The 20,961-nt window shown below is 53.5% G+C and overlaps 8 protein-coding genes across 8 annotated transcripts; 5 read left to right on the top strand and 3 right to left on the bottom strand.

Annotated features, from left to right (window-relative positions):
• Positions 1-606: 606 nt before the first annotated feature.
• WHR41_04883 (uncharacterized protein) lies at positions 607-2,198 on the bottom strand. Its single transcript, XM_069373489.1, has 3 exons — positions 1,684-2,198; positions 1,045-1,629; positions 607-988 (listed from the first exon to the last, which is right to left on the bottom strand). The coding sequence occupies exons 1-3, from the start codon at positions 1,783-1,785 to the stop codon at positions 902-904; spliced, it is 774 nt and encodes a 257-aa protein (XP_069229186.1). The 5' UTR covers positions 1,786-2,198; the 3' UTR covers positions 607-901.
• Positions 2,199-2,301: 103 nt separating this feature from the next.
• Positions 2,302-4,372, top strand: WHR41_04882 (uncharacterized protein). Its single transcript, XM_069373488.1, has 2 exons — positions 2,302-2,872; positions 2,925-4,372. The coding sequence occupies exons 1-2, from the start codon at positions 2,492-2,494 to the stop codon at positions 4,029-4,031; spliced, it is 1,488 nt and encodes a 495-aa protein (XP_069229185.1). The 5' UTR covers positions 2,302-2,491; the 3' UTR covers positions 4,032-4,372.
• Positions 4,373-4,638: 266 nt separating this feature from the next.
• Positions 4,639-6,502, top strand: WHR41_04881 (uncharacterized protein; the record flags this gene model as incomplete). The annotated part of the gene is made up of 3 exons (XM_069373487.1): positions 4,639-4,661; positions 4,739-6,242; positions 6,315-6,502. The coding sequence occupies 3 exons, from the start codon at positions 4,639-4,641 to the stop codon at positions 6,426-6,428; spliced, it is 1,641 nt and encodes a 546-aa protein (XP_069229188.1). The 3' UTR covers positions 6,429-6,502.
• A 1,452-nt stretch (positions 6,503-7,954) lies between these two features.
• WHR41_04880 (uncharacterized protein) lies at positions 7,955-10,192 on the top strand (the record flags this gene model as incomplete). Its single annotated transcript, XM_069373486.1, has 1 exon — positions 7,955-10,192. One exon carries the CDS (start codon positions 7,955-7,957, stop codon positions 10,190-10,192), a length of 2,238 nt encoding a protein of 745 aa, XP_069229187.1.
• Positions 10,193-10,276: 84 nt separating this feature from the next.
• On the bottom strand, positions 10,277-13,334 carry WHR41_04879 (uncharacterized protein; the record flags this gene model as incomplete). Its single annotated transcript, XM_069373485.1, has 5 exons — positions 10,277-10,552; positions 10,605-10,813; positions 10,869-11,877; positions 11,945-12,862; positions 12,923-13,334. 5 exons carry the CDS (start codon positions 13,332-13,334, stop codon positions 10,452-10,454), a joined length of 2,649 nt encoding a protein of 882 aa, XP_069229263.1. The 3' UTR covers positions 10,277-10,451.
• A 1,288-nt stretch (positions 13,335-14,622) lies between these two features.
• Positions 14,623-18,041, top strand: WHR41_04878 (uncharacterized protein; the record flags this gene model as incomplete). Its single annotated transcript, XM_069373484.1, has 3 exons — positions 14,623-16,737; positions 16,796-17,707; positions 17,767-18,041. 3 exons carry the CDS (start codon positions 14,623-14,625, stop codon positions 17,857-17,859), a joined length of 3,120 nt encoding a protein of 1,039 aa, XP_069229264.1. The 3' UTR covers positions 17,860-18,041.
• WHR41_04877 (uncharacterized protein) lies at positions 17,979-19,012 on the bottom strand. Its single transcript, XM_069373483.1, has 2 exons — positions 18,829-19,012; positions 17,979-18,760 (listed from the first exon to the last, which is right to left on the bottom strand). Exons 1-2 carry the CDS (start codon positions 18,961-18,963, stop codon positions 18,032-18,034), a joined length of 864 nt encoding a protein of 287 aa, XP_069229255.1. The 5' UTR covers positions 18,964-19,012; the 3' UTR covers positions 17,979-18,031.
• Positions 19,013-19,251: 239 nt separating this feature from the next.
• On the top strand, positions 19,252-20,809 carry WHR41_04876 (uncharacterized protein; the record flags this gene model as incomplete). The annotated part of the gene is made up of 3 exons (XM_069373482.1): positions 19,252-19,293; positions 19,834-19,923; positions 19,976-20,809. The coding sequence occupies 3 exons, from the start codon at positions 19,252-19,254 to the stop codon at positions 20,807-20,809; spliced, it is 966 nt and encodes a 321-aa protein (XP_069229256.1).
• Positions 20,810-20,961: the final 152 nt, after the last annotated feature.

The raw sequence follows: 20,961 nt of genomic DNA, 5'->3' as shown, positions 1-20,961 counted from the left end.
CTGATGCGATCATTCCACTCACAAAGCGAGTCCACGCCAGGGAAACTCATTGGTTCAGGTCTCTTCGCGCCCTTACAAGCGTCCTGACTACCGTCGCCATCGTCAACGTGCTCACTTCTCTCCACAACACAAGAAGCAGGATATACTCCCAAACCTCACACGACCCGGCACCGCCATCCGGCCCAAAAGACGAGACCACGCCTTCGAACGGCGCCACGTTGGCTTGTCATCTGGTCAGCGAGCGATCCGCAGAAGGAGAAGTGTGAGGAGAGAAGGGGCGATGGACCTGACGCACACGCCAGGCACCGTGCAGTCCTTGATTTTCGTGCCCCGCCAGCCTGTGTCGGTCGGCATCATTCCGGTTGACTCAGGGACCTCTTCGTACATAGTAGCGCTGGGACGGGTTTGTGGAATTCATAGTGTATGTTGGCGGACAAGTCTATGAAGGTCGTCGGCTGTCACCATGTTTGCTAGACTCATGTGGCCACTCGAATTGGTTTGTGAAACGATAGCTATGGCGACCCATTACACAGTCATGGCAACAGAGAGCTCGTCAGTGTATTGTTACTCTCTTCTTGTCCTACCTTTGTACTCTTGCCCCCGAAACCATGCGGGTCGCACCGCAGTGAAATAATGCCATTGAGATACTTCGCAAAGTCTCACAGGAAAGATAGAGTTGATGGCTCTATCAGCGCCTTCGAAGTGGCGAAGCGAGTTGCTGCCACTGGAATGCTCTGAAGGCAATGCGGCTGAATTTTATCTCAGATGCTGCTATGAACGCCTTTAGACTGTGCTTAAGACCTAGTACCACTGAGAGCATCGTAACACATCCCGACCTTGAGGAGCTACCATCAGCTCTAGCCAATCATACCTCCGCAATGCCACTTTTGCTTCGAACAGTCTAGAGCGACGTTCCACTGTCAATAACTACGTTCTGACCCGTCATCGATTTCGATAAAGCTAGAAGCCTCACTTGATCCGCAACATCCTGCTAAATGTCAGTACAATCTGTAAAATTGCTGGGTCGCAGGAGGTGACACAAACCTCGACAGTAGCAAAGCGCTTCAGCTTTGTAGCCTCCTTCGCGGCCTCCCTTTTGTCTTCGGGGAACTTCAGTCCCCATTCAGTCATCAACAATCCAGGCGAGACTGCGTTCAGCCTGATCTTTGGAGAGCATATAAGCGCAAGAGCTTTGGTCAAATGGATCGCGGCGGCTTTTGTGACAGAGTATGGCAAACTGCTGCCGCTAGGTTTCACACCGGCAATGCTAGCCGTGGTCACAAAGGCGCCCTCGGACTTTTCGAGGTGCTCTTTGGCGGCGTACAAAAGCCAGAGATGGGATTTGACATTGTACAAGAAACATCGATCCCAATCTTCGTCTACCATGCCCTCTTCGAGGTTATTGAAATTAGTGATCCGAGTCCAGCCTGCGTTTGAGACGACGACATCTAGACGCCCGAATTGAGAGACGGTGTCCTGAACCAGTCGTTGTAATGCGGACTTGTCGCCCACGTCGGCACGAATTGCGGCAAAGCGAGGCGACTCGTTGTTTTGGACAGTTCGCGGAATACTGTGAAGTTCTTGAAGAAGGGTTTGGGCGCGTGTCTCATTGTTGGCATAATTTATGACCTGATGATGTTACCTTCACTGCCATGAGTGTAGCAAGCAACTCGCGTAGCCTACCACTCTGAAGTCAGGTGCTAGGACCCTAGCTACCTGGGCACCTAGGCCTGCCGTACCTGCCGTGATCAAGGCTACCTTCTGGACAGTTGATTGAGTTGGCATTCTGGAAGCAGGTAAGGTTCACATTGATTGTGTCTATGTCCCGAGGGCATGCATGCCAGAATATCGGCATCTGTCTGGGGTCTCCGCATTCGGCTATTGCCCCTCGCGTCAACTCTGGATGAACTCTTACACGGCGAACGATCTTTTACGGAGGTAAAGTGCGTATCCGAAAGACACAAGGGTCTAAAGAGGCAACGACGGTGCCGTTGGCAGAGGCTTTGAAGCCTCTCCGTCGATTACAGACCACACCGCTAGATTGGCTTAGTTGTTGGGGTTGTTTGGTTGACGAGTCTTCATCAGGCACAGCTGTCAACGCTTGGTTTGACGAGATGGGCAGGTGGTCTTGATTTGACAAAATTCGACATCGCCTTCCCTTGTTGTAGTAAGGCTTATCTCACAAACGTATTTGAAGACCAACTGTCTGGTCACGTTGGCAGTTGTTGGTGAAGCTCGCGTTTCGGACTTGCCTGCGCGCCTTCGGCCGACTTGCCCTATGGGAAGCTCATCGGAGACGTCACGCTTGAGCATCGTTCATACAGCCACTGTGATGTTCACACAAGCAGCTGCACCATCACACCTTACCTCTGCTACGCGCGACGTCACAGTTACCATCAGTGCGCTGTAAACCCCCTTTTGGACCTCCCGAGATAATCGAAAGGCATCGCCGCGCACACTTACCAAGAAATTCGCACCGCTCATTGTCGCCATGTCGGGCGAGATCATCAAGGCCGACAAGGACTTCACCAAGGAGGTTGACGCCGCGATTCCTGAGGCGGAGAAGCAGGCGCAGAATGGACAAACTCAGGCTGCGGTAGAGAAGCTGTTGGCTTTGGAGAAGCAGACACGTCAGCACTCGGACCTTGCTTCGACATCCCGAGTGATTGTCGCCATCGTTACGATTTGCAAGAACAATGGCGACTGGTCTTTGCTGAATGAGCAGGTGCAAGTGTTGAGCAAGAAGCATGGACAGCTCAAGCAGGCTATCACCAAGATGGTGCAGGTGGTCATGGGTTTCCTGGATGATGCACCCTCCCTCGATGTGAAGCTCAGCGTCATCGAGACTCTCAGGACGGTGACGGAAGGCAAGGTACGGATCTCTGCAGGCTATGAGTATGGCTCACAGCTAATTATGTGATCAGATCTTCGTCGAGGTGGAGCGCGCGAGAGTAACCCGCATCCTTTCGAACATCAAGCATGAGCAGGGCGACATCGCAGCGGCAACTGACACGCTGTGCGAGCTGCAAGTCGAGACTTTCGGATCTATGGCTCGCAGGGAGAAGACAGAATTCATCTTGGAGCAGGTTTCGCTTTGCATCGAGAAGGGCGACTGGACACAGGCGGGAATTTTGAGCAGGAAGATCAGCACACGATACTTTGCGCGTAAGCCGAAGAAGTCTGCCGAGCAAGTTGAGAAGGAGCGCAAGGAGAAGGAAGAGAAGGAGCGCATGCGCTCAGATGGCACGATTGGAGAGGAGGAGCCTGTGGATGACGATGTCACGGATCTGAAGCTGCGCTACTACGAGCAGCAGATCACACTCGCAAAGCACGACGACAAGTACCTGGATGCCTGCAAAAACTACAGACAAGTCTTGGATACCGAGGCCGTGGAAGAGAACCCAGATCTTCTGAAGGCTACCCTTCAGAGGGTGGTTTACTTTGTTCTCCTCGCACCCTACGACAACGAGCAATCGGATCTCCTCCACCGCATCTCGCAAGACTCACGCATTGAAGATACCTGCCCGACCGAGCACTCTCTTCTCAAGCTCTTCACCCTTACCGAGCTCATGCGCTGGCCGTCTATCGAGTCAAATTACGGCCCTCCCTTGTGCAGCACCGACATTTTCGACGCTAAGGAGAACCAGAAGGACCCCAAAGCCCACCAGCGCTGGCTCGACCTGCGCAAGCGTGTCATTGAGCACAACGTTCGTGTCATCGCGAAGTACTATACCCGCATACATTTCTCTCGTCTCACGCAGCTGCTCGATCTGCCGCACAAGGAGACGGAGAAGTACATCTCCGATCTTGTCGTCAACAAGACGATCTACGCGCGTATTGACCGTCCTGCGCAGCTCGTCAGCTTTGAGAAGAAGCGTGACGCGGACGAGGTCCTGAACGAGTGGAGCGGCAACATGAAGAGCTTGCTCGGATTGCTCGAGCGTATTGATCACTTGATCACGAAGGAGGAGATGATGGCTCGCATCCAGCCGGTTGCCGAAAAGAGCTCTAAGAACGTCAAGGCGAACTAGAGCGAGCAAGCTTTAGCTTGGCGCATGATGGAGGTAAGACGCAACGAAGATGGTAGCGTTCGATGGATTGCATGAGTATACAATGTATCATAGAAATCGAGCGTGCTGTTTAATGCTTTGAGCTGAGCCTCTTTGAATTCTGCAATTTCTACTGCGTCGAGGTACCGTGGTCCTACTACATTTCTGTCCGGGATTCACTCTTAACAGACAGAGCCCAGCTAACACGTTGAATTCCCCTATGCACGACCCTGGGAGGTCTCGAACACCAAGAAACTCGCGCCTTACTGCACGAAATTCCATGCTCATGTAACGGCAAATTCCAGATCGATATACTTCGATGACGATGGCTCTCGTTGGCAAAAGTCACGTGCTTGACCGATTTTGTTTCTCAGTTATCATAAGACCGCATCTTGCACGTTGCGCACATGTATTAACGATTTCTTTAGGAAGACACGGAGCACGTACAAGTAAAGTGAATTAGCGTTCCCGAAACTGGTCGTTCTCCGCCCTTCAGCGCCGGCAGTTGAACTTGCCGAACTGGCTTGCGTTTCGGGGCCCTAACGATCATCAAACCGCAACACCTCGGGGAATTTCAATAACCGAAATCATGGAGCCGTATTGGAGTATTAGGTATATGCCCCGCCCCATCCCTATATTTACATGGGCCCGCACGACGTCTAACCTGCGTTTCTCCTCCCATTTTACAGCCAATCCTTGTACAACCAAGGCATGATGCGATTGTCTTCGCTTTTATACTCCGGCGTCTTCGCGACTGGCCTCGCACAACAAATTGTCTCGGACCCTCAGTCTGCTTGCGAGGGTTTGAGAAGCTCGTTCAGCGCACCGCATGTAACGGTCAATCTCGCCCAATACGTCAAGGCGGGCACCAATGTTTCTCTGCCTACTAGCAATGGCACTGAGCAGTGCGGCAATACAAACCCAACTGTTTCTGTCGATCTCTGCAGAATTGCTGCCAACGTTGCCACGAGCAACAGATCCGAGATTACGCTAGAGATGTGGCTCCCAAGCAATTGGACTGGCCGCTTTCTGTCTATCGGCAACGGTGGTTTGGGAGGCTGCATTCAATACGCTGATCTGGCATACACGACTTCTTATGGGTTCGCTTCCGTTGGTGCTAACAACGGGTACAATGGCACCAGTGGCATCGGCTTCCTCAACAATGCGGAAACCGTCACTGACTTCGCATATCGCTCCCTGCACACTGGTGTTGTGATCGGCAAGCAACTCACTAAAGCATACTACGAAAAAGAGCACACGAAAAGCTACTACCTTGGCTGCTCCACTGGAGGAAGGCAAGGGTTTAAGGAGGCTCAAGACTTTCCAGACGACTTTGATGGTATCGTCGCTGGAGCACCGGCTCTCGCCTTCAACAATCTCTCCACTTGGTCCGGACGTTCTTTCCTTGTGACAGGATCGCCTAATGCCTCTACTTTCTTGAGCCCAGACCTTTGGGCTCTCGTCCATGAGGATATCCTTGCCCAGTGCGATGGCCTGGACGGCGTGACCGATGGTATCATCGAAGACAACGACCTCTGCGCCTACCGTCCAGAGAATCTTCAGTGTGGCGGGACTAACAGCACAGGCTGCCTTACCGCGCCTCAAGTACGTACCGTTCGCGAGATCTTCACGGACTATTACGGGCTTAATGGCAGCATAATCTACTCGCGTATGAATTACGGAAGCGAGCTCACAGCCAGATTCATCTACTACAACGGTCAGCCCTTCCCCTACACCGAGGGCTGGTACCGTTATGCCATCTACAACGATCCGACCTGGTCTGCGGCTGGCTTGACTTTAGAGGATGCTGCCTACGCAGCCGCGAAGAACCCAAGCAACATCGAGACTTGGAACGGTGACCTTTCTGGCTTCCAGCGCAGCGGTGGCAAGCTTTTGCATTACCACGGTCTCACCGATGCCGTCATCACCTCTGATAACAGCCCTCGCTACTACAACCACGTCTCCAACACGATGGCTCTGCCTTCCAGCGATCTGGACGAGTTCTACCGCTTCTTCCGCATAAGCGGCATGGACCACTGCTCTGGCGGCGTTGGCGCCTGGGGCATTGGCCAGAATGCGCAGGTGCTCAAGGGCACCGAGCAGACAGCGCAGAACAACGTTCTGCTTCGCATCGTGGACTGGGTTGAGAATGGCAACGCGCCTGAGACTGTGACGGGCTACAAGTACATCAACGTAAGTCTGCCGGATTTGAGCGGTCTAACCTTCTCCTTCTGCCGAACAATCGTGACTGACTTTCTGTAACAGGACACGGTCAGCTTGGGTGTCGATTTCGAGCGCTCGCACTGCAAGTACCCTACCCGCAACACGTGCATTGACCCGGACAACTACAAGAAGCCGGAGGCATGGAAGTGTGTTTGAGGTGTACAGCAGGCTCTGTGTAGTCCTATGAACAAGATATTTAGGGACGAATCATTTTCATGGTTTCTGGGCTGCCTTGGCCACTACCGCATTAGCCATCTTAGACGATGGCGAGATATTCAATGTGGTACACTTGCACCATGTATTTGTGAGCTGCAGAGACCAGTCTATTGGACCACTAGTTCCCGCGGCCTCTTTTCATTCCGGCATTGGGCATGTCTACGTGCACTGATGTTGACTGAAGCATTGAGCGTACAACTTGCCTAGATTCTGGCCTGAGGATGCCTCATCATGCAACGTCGCCTGCCGCCGTCGAGGTTTTGTGACAACACCAAATACGCCCACACTCCCATGCACACCTCAGAGAGAACTCTTTATATATCGTTGGAGGTGACACAACCCGCCTGAATGGAGCTTATCACTAACGTTACAGCTCTCCCGTCTCGCTTTCAGCTCGCGACTTCAGATGCGAACCTTCATGGTCAAGCGATGTCTCGCTTCGACTTTTTCGCGCCGATCGACGTCAGTCGGTGAAAGCTGTCTCAAACTACTGAGCACGTGTTGTCGCCTGCTCGTATCTCTCACACCTATCAAAAGCGCTACTGCAAGACGGCTACTCACAATCCCTGCCGGTGTGCTGCTTTCGAGCTGTGGTCGGCTCAAGATCGGCAATTCCTCCCGCGTCCCACGAGACGGTGTGTGCAGGGGCTTCCGCGGGTCTGTCACATGAGCGACATGTGCTTTGGGAGCCGCCTTATGCGCGTGCAATATGGGAATGATGTTGACTTGCAGCAAGAGCGTGGGGAGATGGATCTCGCGTAGCCGTCTCGTACGGGGAAAGACTTTGGCTGTTACAGGCCGAGGGGCATGGTACACTTAGATTGTGTAACAGTGGGCTGAGCACCTTCATTATATAGAGTTCACGAATGTTGCGTCAGAATTGGCGGCGCCGAGAAAGCACATGAAGGCCGCGTGCAATTGACTCAGTTTCGTCTCCCCCACGCTTTCCTTCACGCTACGAAAGTAGATCGTGACGCAGGGCGCTCGAATCCACAGCACAGAAGATCAACAAATCCGTCGCCGCCGACGTACTGACGCGTTATCTCTCGGCCCTATCCTGGGCGCGGCAAGAGAAGACGACAACAATCTCACCTTCTCTTTGGTCCCGTGCTAGTCCGGCGGGCACACTGACTAAGAGCGTTGTTGTCGCGCCTGTACCACAACCACCTGACCACCCCTGGCGTGCACATCGTGACCGCCTGCGTTCCGCCGGCTGCCTTGATACCGCTTATTCGATTCTTGTACAAGTACACGGCGCTGGCGCCTCCACCCATTTGAATTGTATGATACCTTTCCGCCTTTCCATCAGGCATTCCTTATCTACAAGTGCAAGCCCGTGCGCGGGCTTACGTGCGGCTGTTACGACTTGCTGGATCAAAAGCATATGAAGTTCATGGCTGCGCCCTCGTACACGTTGTATGGCTTAAGAGACGACTAGGCGCAATTGACTCCTTGATTGAAGAGCAATGTTTGGACGCAAAGCAGAGAATGGGCCGTCGGCGGATTCAGCGGCGCAGGCCGAAAGTGGACGAACGAGACCGGATAAATGGAGTCTTGGTGTGTTGAACGACGCAGAGACCGATGAAGTGCCTGGATCCGTCCTGTTGCTGTCCAAGGTGAGCAACTACAATGAGCCCTTGGGTATGCGAAATACACCGGCACGCACATCAGCTTCGTCTCTACCCTCTCAGCGCCGACCTTCAAATTCAAGTGGAGCAGCGCCGAGGAGGAAACCATCTGTGGAAGAAGTAAAGTATACGAAGGATGGCAAATTCGTCCTCGAACCACAACCTACGGACTCCGCCAACGACCCACTGAACTGGCCGATCCTCCGACGAGATCTCGCTCTGTTCTCCCTGGGCTTCTATTGCATGATCGGCGGCGGTATGACACCCATTCTCGCAGCTGGCTTCAACGAGGTCAGTAGCGACTTGGGCGTCACTGTACCCGATGTGGCATTGACCACCGGCTTGTACATGATGGGCTTGGGTTTGGGCTCCGTCTTCCTGTCACCCACTGCAATCTTGTACGGCAAGAGACCAGTCTACCTCGTGGCAAGCCTCTGCTTCTTCGCCAGCAATGTTTGGTGCGCGCTGAGTCCCAACTTCGTCTCGCTGCTCGTAGCTCGCATCTTCCAGGGCTTCGCTGTGTCTTCCGTCGAATGTTTACCTAGTGCATCCATTGCCGAGATTTACTTCCTCCACGAAAAGGCCTACCGCCTCGGCATCTACACTCTGCTCCTCCTCGGTGGCAAAAATTTGGTCCCTCTGGTGAGCGCCGTTATCATTCAGAGTCTCGGATGGCGCTGGGTTTTCTGGATCGTGGCCATTATCATCGCCTTCTCTTCTGCTCTGCTCTTCTTCTTCGTACCGGAAACCTTCTGGGATAGAGCTCCGGTGCCTCGCCGCAGAAACCATGGCATGAGCAATAGGCACCTGTTCCGCTCTCGCTCGCCTCTTGCAAGAAGGAGCCAAGAAGAGAAGAGAGGAGATGGTGTCACCGTTCCGGATCGAGTTGCGAAAAAGCATGCACACTTTGGGCCAGAAAACGATACTGAAAAAATGGACGAGAAGAGCGTTGCAACGGACCTGTCGGCTGGCCAAGGCGACGGTGCGAGGTCTGACGGCAAGTCTGCGGAGAGACCACATCTTACTTTCGCAGACGGCGAGCACCAAACGCCCCATGACGGCAAGACGTCTGCGGATGCGCTGAGCTCTGGGGCTATTCCGGACCACATTCAAAGCAGGGATGAAACGGCCTCGATCAATAACCCTCATGTGCATTCTCCCGCTTCTGAGCACCCTCCAGCGACTCACCTTTCCCCGAGGTCACCCAGCGTGTTATCTATCCGATCGATTCCATTCTCAAATTCGGGTGATGCTGAAAAACAGTCTCAGAGGTCCGCATCGCCTAGTGGCAATCACTACACCAAGTCGCTTCACTCAGGTCCTGCTCGATCAGTGAAGCAGCAACTGAAACCGTGGAATGGCCGACTGAGCAAAGACAAGTGGTGGCGTGTCGCTGTTCGGCCCTTCTTCCTCTTCGCCTACCCCAGCATCCTCTGGAGCGCGCTTGTCTACGCCCTCTCCATCGGCTGGCTCATTGTGCTCTCCGAATCTGTCGGCCACATCTACGAAGATCGAGACAGCTACAATTTCACACCCCTTCAAGTCGGCCTCGTGTACATCAGTCCTTTCATCGGAGGCATCATCGGCACCGCGATCGCAGGCAAAGTCTCCGACATCATCGTGCGCTATATGGCACGCAAGAACGGCGGCATCTACGAGCCCGAGTTCCGCCTCGTCATGGCCATCCCTATCCTGATCAGCACGGTAGCGGGCCTGATGGGTTTCGGCTGGAGCGTCGAAGAGCGCAACAACTGGATCGTGCCGACCGTTTTCTTCGGTCTGATTTCCTTCGGCTGCTCCCTCGGCTCGACGACCAGTATCACTTTCGCCGTCGACTCCTACCGCCAATACGCTGGCGAGGCTCTCGTGACGCTGAACTTCAGCAAGAATATTCTGCACGGTCTGGTGTGGAGTCTGTTCTTCAACCGCTGGTTGGAGGCTGATGGCAGCAAAACTGTTTTCAATGCTATCGGGGGGATTCAGTTGGCGTGCTTGCTTACCACCATCCCGGTGTACATCTGGGGCAAGAGGGGTAGGATGTGGACTGTGAGGAAGAACTTGATGGAGAAGTTCTGAGAATGATCTCTCGCACCGTGTGGATACGCGTATGATGGGTGATTTTCGCGTTTTGGTCATTTACGAGCGATGATTTGAGAGCAATATACAGCGGTGATTGTTTTTGGTTTTCTTCTGGGCTGGGAAGCATACTTGGTTATGTACAGGACAGCATTGCATGCATGACGATGGAACTTGACGAGATTATGAGCATATTGATGGGAGGCAACAACAGCAACCTTCTAGTTCAGCTTCGCAATAGATATCATGGGAACATCCTTTACTGCAGCTTCAAGTTCTCCTCGTTCAAGGTGCCAAAGAGCGTCTCGATATCTTGAATCACAGCCTGCATATCGTCGGCCAGCTGGCCCGTGACGAGCACTGTATGGTGAGTTAGTAGGAGTGCTTGGGTTGTCTATAAATCGCAGCATACCGTATGCGTAGAGCAGTTCGTAATCCGCTTCAGGGATTTCATTGTTGCTTCGTCGGAATTCGAAAATCTTGGCCAATAGATCGTCTCTCCTGTTCTCGATGTTCGGCAAAACATCGTTGAGCGGGTACTCCAGCTTGAGACTGCTTGCCAATACTGAAAACAAGTGGCTGATACGTGCTGACAAAGCGAACCGTTCTTCTCGGGTAAATCTAGCAGGAAGTCAGCAGGTGCAGAGATGTAATGACACAAATCGAGCTGACGTACCGTAGTAGCGCAGCCTCGCCCGGATTTGCTTGGATGTTCTTGGTCATGACCACGTTCATGGCGTGGAACGCATCAAGCATCGACCTCGTTCGCTCCACGATATGGCCAGTAAGCTTGTCGGGGAAGGGTCCTCTCAGCTCGAACTCGGACGCGGCAGCCTTTCGCAGAGAATCAAGGTAGGTCAAAAACGACTGCAGCTCGGCCTCTTCTCTGATATCCATGTAGTTGCTCTTCGGCTCGCCGAGCAAGTAGATGGCCAGTGGATCGCGCTTCCAGATAAGGCACATGCGAAGCCACAGAATGCAGAGCCCGTCTCTCAGTTTGCGCCGAGCAGAAATAGGCCAGATGAAGCGGGTGATCACGATGCCCCAGATGCAACCCACAATGACCGAAACCACTCGGTGCAGGACAATCTCCCAGATTGCAGGATCAACGCCACCTTCGTCGTCGTCATTGTCGTCGTCTTTCACCGATAGGGAGTACGCGTAGAGAGCGCCAAGGTTGTAGGTGAGAAGAATGAAGCGGCCCATAGGACCTCTTCCTTTTGCGAGGATCAGGTAGAAGCACCAAAGAGCCATCAGCCACCCAAAGAAGCCGAGGACCCAAGGGTTCGCATTACCGTGATTGTTCGAAACCAGCCATGCCACAATCGAACATACAGCGCCAATGATAGTACCGCCAAGTCGTTCCATGCCCGTTGTATTTGAAGCTCCAATGGTCATAGAGCACACCACCATGTAGGAGATGAGGCCCCATTCGCCTCGCCAATGCGTAAAGAAAGGCCTGGTCTCGGGCAGAAAGGCAGGTAGCGCGTACAAGGCAGCTCCAACACCGACTTTGATTGCAAATCGTATATCATCCCGACGGAAGAAGCTCATGGCTTGATAAATAATGAGTGAGATAGGTCTTTCACGGGCGAAACGACCTGGATCGGCAAAAGAGTCCGCACGCTTGATGGTCTCGGGGATGTTGCTTGTAGGATCAACTTCAGTCTGCGGTTGGAAAGTGCCTGGGGACATCAGCGAACCATATCCTTATTTCCCCTTCGGGAAAATCAAAAGTATTCTTTCACTTACCGAAGTTGCGCGGCTCATCTTCTGCATCCTTGCTCTTGCGCCAGAACATGAGCCAATGCCAGGTCCGCCGCTTTGGTGATCTCTCTATCTCCGCACGATAGTCTTCTAGTAGATCCAAGTAGTTCAGTGCCTCTTCAGCCAAGTCCAGCAGCGAAAAACTGAAATGACCGCAGCTGGCAGCAACTTCCTCAAGATCAGCTAACACCTCCGTGGATCGTGGTCCGTTCAAGCTCCTGCTGCGATACAAGGTGTCCAGCGCCTCTTTTCTTGAGGTTGTGTACATGTCGATAGCCGTTCGCAAGTTCGTCTGGAAGCGATCATCCACTATGAAAGTGCCATTACGGCCAAACTGCAGCTCATCCAGCATCTTCTTCAACGTGAACACCAGGGATTTTGCAGGAGGCCCCAGCTGATCGATGAAGGTCACAAACATGTCGGCCGGCGCCAGAAATTCGACATTAGGCGTGCTGTTTCCAGTTTGATTGCTCCACGCGATATTTTGAAACGACACCCTAGACTTTGATCTCGAGGGAGTGCTGGCACCGTCCCATGAAGTGGATATCCGCTCATCCGACTCCTCAGAGTCTTCGTTGATGACGTCGAGCAAATGCGCTCTTGAGATCGAGCCTGCACGGGATTTGGCCATGTCCACCGGAGAAGAAGTTCCAGTGGACCATGCGAATTGAGTCTGCCCATTGGCTTTCTGGGTCACTGCCTTGCTCAAAATAGCAAACTGCGTGTATGCAGCGCTCCGAAGACCACCAAGATTCTGCGACAGTCTGGCAAGGCACCTGACGAGCTTTGCTTCGATGTGGTACTGTCGCTCCGAACCCAAGAGATAGTGCTCCCGCTGTGCTTCGATCAGGTTCTTCTGCATCGAGGCCATTGTGCTTTCATGATCTTTTGCGATTTGCTTCCCTGATGCACTGGGTTAGTCGGTGCTGCTCTCGGTTGTAAAGTCGCGAGGAAATGTCATACCATTTCGGAGAATGTCTTCTTCTCCGACAAGAAAGGCCCTGGTGATGTTCACGAGCAGCTCACTAAGCAAGCCCGTACTCTTGACCAGATCCTTGTGTAGCTTCCTGCGAGCCTTGACAGGAAGTACGATCAGATTGACCAAGGTAGTCACGAAAATACCCATCATTACCATGATCAGGATTTGCGTGACTCTGTCGTCCGAAAACGCACCAGCCTGTACGGCACCCTCCTTCACTAGAGTAGACACGCAAGCCAGAGATGCAAGTGAGCAGGCAACATTGACCAGAGGATGGCCGAAGTATTGCTTTGTCCAAGCGATGAATCCAAGACCACCTCCGCAAAAGAAGATCAAAACAATCACATGGCCAACCTGCAGGAGATCTCTCTGGCCGAAGAACATGGAAATCGCCATACTCGTGAATGATATGAAGGCGGCGTAGCAAAATCCAATCAATGCTAGGACGGTGCCCTCGTGCATACTTCCAATGGTTCGGGCAGGTGAGAACCACACGGTGACGGTGCATACCACGTGCTTTGAGTCTGCTTTTCCAATGAGTGAAGAGATCGCAGGAACGAAAGTTGCGAGACTCCCTAGAGCGTAGGCCAGAGAGCATTTCAAGATCCCTTGTCCAGTAGATGATTTGGCGAATGTCCAGGCGTTTGAAGCTTGACTCCGGACCTGCTGTTGCGCCTTTGCCTGCCAGCTGGCACTGCTTGGACGATCATGATTCTGCGGCAACAGCGGCTGCCTTTCATTGTTTGAGGCATCGCTCGGTCTTCTGGAGGCATCTCGCAGGGTGAAGACGCGTCGAATGCGCTCGCCCGTTGTCGGTGAGATGTATGTCGAAGGCGGCGGTAGACGGCGTGACCGCCTGTCTCGTGGCGTACCTCCAGACTCCATTACTCCGCTTTAAGTAGCCATCGTGATCTGCCGGGTGCTGATTGAATAGCTCATCTTCGCATCACGGGCGTGATGCGTGAACGTCGTGTGGCGCAAGTAGCGAATAGGAGATCAAGATGCACGCGCGGGGATAGTCCGCAGTTGGGTTTAGTAGGGTTAGGGTTGGGGTGGCTCTGAAATCATCATCAAGAGCTTCCAATTGTCCCTGCCGAGTCACAAAGGGCTTTAGCTGCCTCTATTTCTCTGGAAAATGCTCTTGTAGTTTGTATTAAGGTCCAGAGTTCATGCCTGCTCGGTCCTCAAGACTAAGGAGGCTTTCAAGGTCATTGAAGCTACCTCACCGGTGGAAAGGCAAGACTCGATTCCTCAGCTCTGCATGGTTACCGACCATTCTTTAAAGATCAAAAATATGTTATATTCGATGTTGATCCCTTTCGGGAATTGATGTCTTCTTGACTTCTCATACACAAGTGCTTTCCGGGTTTGCCATTTCATTGAATACGAGCTCTCGGTGCTGTTGCTGGACAGCTTTATGAAGGGTGCATAAACGCCAGCTGGGATGACAGGAGGTGGGGTTGATGCTGCATGTAAGCTACTGTACCATCTCGCCTAATAAAGTAGCGAAGCGATAGGCATATCTGTCATTTGTATATGGCGTCGCACGCGCATCATGTATGTCTGCAATGTCTGTAGAATGACAGATGTACGCCCAGAAATATAGTTCGTGAATGCAGGGACCGGCGAAGCTACCTGAATACAGACGCGGCCAGAAGACACGCGTAATAATAAGAGAGCTTCGATGTCCTTTCAAATCAACAACCCCAACGCTTCACCCTGGGGTACATCAACAAATGAACGACCTTCAGTAAAACGCTGGCGACCGCCGGTAGCCCCTTCTCCTTACGAACGAGATTCCACACAATCGCAAGAGGATTATTTCCCGACGCAGCCCGCGACTGAACAATTCCCGAATCCGCCCAGCATGCAGAACCAACCGCACGGCCAGCAATATGGCCAACAACAACAAGGATATGGCCAACAAGCGTACGGGCAGCAGGCGTACGCGCAGCCACAGTCGCAGGGGCAGGAGCAATATGGACAACCCGGCGTCCAGGCGTTGAATCAGCAGTTTGGACAGATGGGTCTGGCAGGGGCACCGCCGGCGCACACAGCGAGGAAGAAGAAGGACAGACATGCGTATCACCAGATTGAGCAGCCGCAAGCGAATGTACAGCAGCAAAATGCCGGTTCCGGAGGGCAAATGAATGGGCAAGCAGGTCAATCATGGCATCAGACTACGCAGCCATGGCAGTCGCAAACACTTGGGCCGATCAGCAGTGCTTCGCCAGTGCCCGCCGGCACACCTATCAGCATGGATCCAGCGCAAGGAGGGCAACAGAAGGGGCCCATGGGACCGGGCGGTGCGCAAAGCAGAGTGAACCCGGATCAAGTTCCAAGCGTACCCTTAAGCCGCGATCTTCCTGCCGAGCATTACAAGACACATGTCTACCCTACTATGGAGCAGCATGTCCCGCCTCCTGCAACAACGCCATTTGTTGCTCTCGATCAAGGAAGCGCCTCCCCCAAATACGGTCGTCTCACATTGAACTGCATACCGAGTACGTCCGAGCAGCTCACCAATACCGGACTCCCGCTAGGGCTGGTAGTACAACCTCTGGCACAGCTCACGGACGGAGAACAACCTGTGCCTGTACTGGATTTTGGCGATGTCGGGCCACCCAGATGCAGGAGATGTAGAGCCTACATCAATCCATTCATGGTGTTTTCGAACGGAGGAAACAGAATGACATGTAACCTCTGCGGTCATCCCAACGAAGTTGCACCGGAATACTTTGCACCGACCGATCCTTCCGGTGTACGCGTGGATCGAGCTTCACGACCAGAGCTCACTCTTGGAACTTGCGAATTCCTTGTCCCAAAGGAATACTGGTCCACTGAGCCGGTGCCTATGCGATACCTTTTTGTGATTGACACCACAGCTGAAGCCTGCACTCGAGGCTTCTTGCAGGGCACATGCGATGGCATTCTTGCTGCTCTCTACGGTGACGACCTCGATGTCGAAGAAAGCGACGAGAAAGAGGACGAAGCGCCATCACCGCAGCCGAGTAAGCTCCCACCTGGATCAAAGGTCGGGTTTGTCACATTCGACCGCTCCATTCACTTTTACAACGTTTCCTCGAGTCTCACGGCAGCCCAGCAGCTAGTAGTATCAGATCTTGAGGACCCATTCGCAGCAATTTCCGCCGACGCGCTCTTCGTCGATCCTGCCGAGAGCAAATCTAACATCACGACTCTTCTGCGCAACATTCCTCATATGTTCATGAACATTAAGACTCCGGAACCAACTCTCATCCCAGTTCTTCAGTCTGCTCTCTCGGCACTTCAACAGACTGGCGGCAAGATTATTTGTTCCCTTGCCAGCCTGCCTTCTTATGGTCCTGGAAAGTTAACCATGCGCGAGAAGTCAAACTCGAATGCCGAGGACAGTGAAATAGCGAAAGAGCTTCTGAAAGTCGAGAACAGTGCGTACCGCAAAGTGCAGGGTGATCTCGTGAAGGCGGGCGTTGGCGTCGATTTCTTCCTTGCGGCTCCTGCTGGAGGATACCTCGACATTACCACGGTTGGGCACATCGCTGAGAAGACCGGCGGCGATACATTTTACTTCCCCAACTGGGCATATCCTCGAGACACGCTGCGGCTGCGGAAGGAATTGGAGCACACTGTGCAGCGTGACCAAGGATATGCGGCGCTCATGAAGGTGCGATGCTCAAATGGCCTGCAGGTTGCGCATTACAGCGGAAACTTCACACAGCATACCTTTGGTGCGGATCTGGAGTTGGCTAGTGTGACACAAGACACAGGAATGGCTGTGACTTTTGGCTACGATGGAAAAGTAAGTCGCCGGGTCCCGGTGTACCGTAAGGAACATTCGATACTAACAGAAAATACAGCTTGACACAAAACTGGATGCGCATTTCCAATCGGCCCTCCTCTACACGACCTCGACCGGTCAGCGTCGTGTAAGATGTTCCAACATTGTTGCTCAAGTGACCGAGAATGCGCGCGACTCGATGCGTTTTGTTGATCAAGACGCTGTCGTCGGCATCATGGCCAAGGAATCCGCCGCTAAAGTCGGCGAGCGCTCCCTGAAAGACATCCGCGCCGCCCTGCAGGACAAAGCGACGGACATCCTCGCCGGCTACCGAAAGCACTTTTCCGGCAGCCACCCTAGTGGTCAGCTGGTGCTGCCGGAGAATCTGAAGGAGTTCGCCATGTACGTCCTCGGCCTCGTGAAGTCGCGCGCCCTGAAGGCCGGCCGAGAGCCTACCGATCGCCGCATTCACGAAGCCCGCATGGTCAAATCTATGGGCCCCGCCGAACTCAGCCTATACCTGTACCCGCGCGTCATCGCACTGCACAATCTCGAGCCGAACGAGGGTTTTGCAGACGAGACCGGCCATCTGAAACTTCCTCATGCGCTGCGTGCGACATTCTCCGCCGTCGAAGAAGGCGGCGCGTACCTGGTGGACAACGGCCAAATCCTGCTTCTCTGGCTCCACGCGCAGGTTTCACCGAACCTGCTGGAAGACCTCTTCGGACCGGGTTTCAACAGCCTGCAGGCGTTGGATCCCAACACTGCCTCACTGCCTGTTCTTGACACCCTGCTTAACGCGCAAGCACGTAACATCATGCTCCACCTCGAGTCACAGCGTGGCAGCAAGGGACTAGCTATTCAACTGGCGAGGCAGGGTCTCGATGGCGCAGAGTTTGAGTTCGCAAGGCTATTGTATGAAGACCGTAATGGCGAGGCAAGCAGCTACGTCGACTGGCTTGTGATGCTGCACCGGGCTGTGGGCATGGAGGTAAGTCTAATCACACAATTTAAGGAATGTTCGGGAATGCTAACTTTATGCTCTTATAGTTGAGTGGGCAGCGCAGTAAGCTGTCTGGTGAAGATGTCGGACAGTCAATTTCGAACACGATCACGAGCATCACTGGCACCCTGGGCCTTTGATCGCGAGAGGTGATCGGAGGGGCGGTCTGTCAGATTTGTTTACGTCTTTGGGTCGTCTCAGCGGGCGTTCAGAGAGATAAAAGGCCTTCCCACAGGGTAGCAGCATAGCGACGAGTCCGTGATGTCAAATGTGCAAATGTATTGTTTCTTTCCCAATTCACCCCATATTTGTTCAGCTCTTACCGGCATAATCCCTCTTCCAGATCTCATCGAACTTGTTCTGGTCAACTGCGAATTCTCTCACATACTCCCATTCCATCTCATGCATGTTCGTGCCACAGAGGACAAGACTGTGCAGCGGCGTGCCCAAATCCACACTGCTCAACTCCTCCAGGGTTCCAGCAACGATCTTCTCTCCATCACTGCCTAATCTGGCGACGCCGACTGCGAGCTTATCCTTGCCGCAAACGCCCTCCTGCCTTGTCTCTTCCGTCTCAACCATCTGTTCGGCGCACTGTGCAGCCGTCATGAACCTCGGCGGCTCGTAAACAATCCTTCCCCGAGCGAGAGCCTGCAGGTTCGGCTCCTTGACCTTGATGTCTAGCAAGACCAGGGTGTGCAGACCGAGCTTCAGATTGTCCTTCACGCGGTCGTAGAAGCTGTCCGGTTTCCAGTTGTCGGTGAAAAACACCATGCTGACCGTTTGTCCGAAAGCGTACAAGCTAAGGCCCGTCGCGCCCACAGCTGTGAGAATGGACGCATTGGGAAGCGTGCGAGTCTTGATGGGAGGGTCGTGCTGGCGGCAGCGGAGCGCAAGATCGGTATGCGTAGTCGCACTGAAAGGGTCGCCGACGACGAGGAAGGCGATGTCCTTAGTATCAGCGTCCGCTAGGATGTCGTCGGAGCTGCTTTCGACCATTTCGCGGTCGGCAATGATGATAGGGCGGCCATAGTAGGCTTCCTACTGCATATCACATGTAAGCCACGCGATCCGGCTTAATGTGCCTTTGTCGGAAGTTATGGACTCACGAGTACGCTCTGATCGACGAGAAGGACTGCCGTGTAGGCCTCGAGATAGACGCGCTCGGCCTTCTTGACGATCTCCAGGCCCTTGACCGAGATATCTTTCTCATCGGCCAAGCCGAGACCAATAATGTGCAGCATCTTGCTGAAGTTGCTTTGCGGTATGCAATGTTGCTGTGTCACTCACTTCCTGGTGGCAGAAAAGTTCCCCCACCATCATCCCACATGCGCCTTGACCCCGAGTTAGCTTTAGCGTTGCGGAGCTTATCCGGTCCGATCCGAAGGCTTAGCGCGATGCTCCCGACGCGCTCTCTTTCGCCTCAGGCCGCCCACGGTTCAGACATCAGATGAGGTGGTTTGGTGGAATATTTCATTTCAGCTTCTTGTAATTCGGGTCACCTACAGCCGGCTCGGCTGAGATCTACGAATATGGCGGAAAACAAGGGGAAGTACCGGACTGAGATCCAGCAGGTACGTACTCGTGCTGTCTTTCCTTCATCTCACTTGCTGGTATTAGCCCGACTATCTGGTTCTGGAGCGGAACTTGGCTTCGACTTGACGGACTCCACATGACGACGTCGCTAGATGGCTGAAAAGAGTTGTTGGAGCCGCAAGCTGCTTTGATTTGGACGACATCGACCTGGACTTGTGGCTCGATTGTATGCCGCAATGCCCAGCAAGACGTCTAAGCGCTTATGGGCCTTTTGCCATATGGTCCCTCAGTATTCTTGGTCGAATCGCATTTCCAAAGTTCGGATCATGATCTCTTGCTGCGACATTGTCCCGACACCTTCAGCAAAGGAGACTGTCATATGAAACTCGAGTTCCAATTGCTTGTGGCTTCACATAGCAGTGCCTGATGGCCTGGGTTTTCGGAAACGACCTACGAAAAGAACGTGGGCGACTCGATGAGGCGAATCTGCTGCCTTTTCACTAGCCTAATGCCACTGCCGCAAAACTGCCATGTTTATCAACGGCGGGTGCAATATGCTGACCCTTCACTTCTCCCAGATGATGTTCGTCTCCGGCGAAACAGCAGATGTGGCTCTTGAGACGACCAGTATGATCGAGTCTATCGTTCAGCAACAGGTCATGGAGATGGTAAGATTACCCATCATTTACTGAGAAAGTGTACGCTCACATCATCCTCAAGCTCACACGCGCCACGGTACTGGCAGCCCGCCGCGGCGTCCGCACGATCAGCACAGACGACCTGATCTTCCTCATCCGCCACGACCGCGCCAAAGTCAGCCGCCTCCGCACCTTCCTCTCCTGGAAAGACGTCCGCAAAAGCGCCAAAGACAGCGACGACAAAGGCGGCGCCGACGCCGCAGCAGACGACTTCGACCTGACCGCCAACGACCCTACTCTCGGTACCGGCCCCAGTGTCGGCACGCGAAACAGCAAGAACAAGAAAGCCAAAGTCGGCTTACCTTGGGACGTTTCGAGTTTCTACAGCGAGCAGGTGCCCGAGCGCGAGGACGAAGAAGACGAGGAAGAAGACGAGATGACGGCAGCGACTCTGGCGCGCCTGAAGCAAGCCGACGAACGCACCAAGGGCATGAACGCCGAGGAGTACCTGCATTTCTCAGAATGCCGACAGGCGTCTTTCACCTTCCGCAAGGGCAAGCGCTTCCGCGAGTGGGCAGGTTTCGGCGTGGTCACTGACAGCAAGCCCAATGACGATATCGTCGACATTCTGGGTTTCCTGACATACGAAATTGTCACGCTCCTGACGGAAGAAGCTCTCAAGGTCAAAGCCATCGAGGACGCGCACAAGCGGGAGAGCGGTGGCGACGAAGAGAAGAGAGGCAAAAAGCGACGACGCGAGCCCGGCTTGTTCGACCCGCCCGAGGAGGCGAGGACGCCAGTCGGAGCCCGCCACATCCAAGAAGCGTTCAGACGCCTGCAGCAGCCGGACCTCAAGAGCCGCTATCTGTCTCACGTGCCGAAGGGGAATTTCCAGCGGACTCTGAAGCTCATCTAAACCACGTCTCCGTGGGTATCGTTGTGACTGGATTTAGCGAAGGCGTTGGGTGTGGCCGTCGGGCATTTCAGAAGTTTGCAATTTTTCCTTGTGGCGTTCATTGACCTTTGATTATGGCAGGTTTTTTCATTTACCTAGGTGACACGCTTGAT

The sequence above is a fragment of the Cladosporium halotolerans genome, assembly GCF_011745625.1.
Source record: "Cladosporium halotolerans strain TM138-S3 chromosome Unknown Sca16, whole genome shotgun sequence".
NCBI classification, from domain to species: Eukaryota; Fungi; Ascomycota; class Dothideomycetes; order Cladosporiales; family Cladosporiaceae; genus Cladosporium; species Cladosporium halotolerans.
The sequence above is the reverse complement of the archived record's forward strand: the minus strand, read 5'-3'. Positions and strand labels throughout refer to the sequence as shown.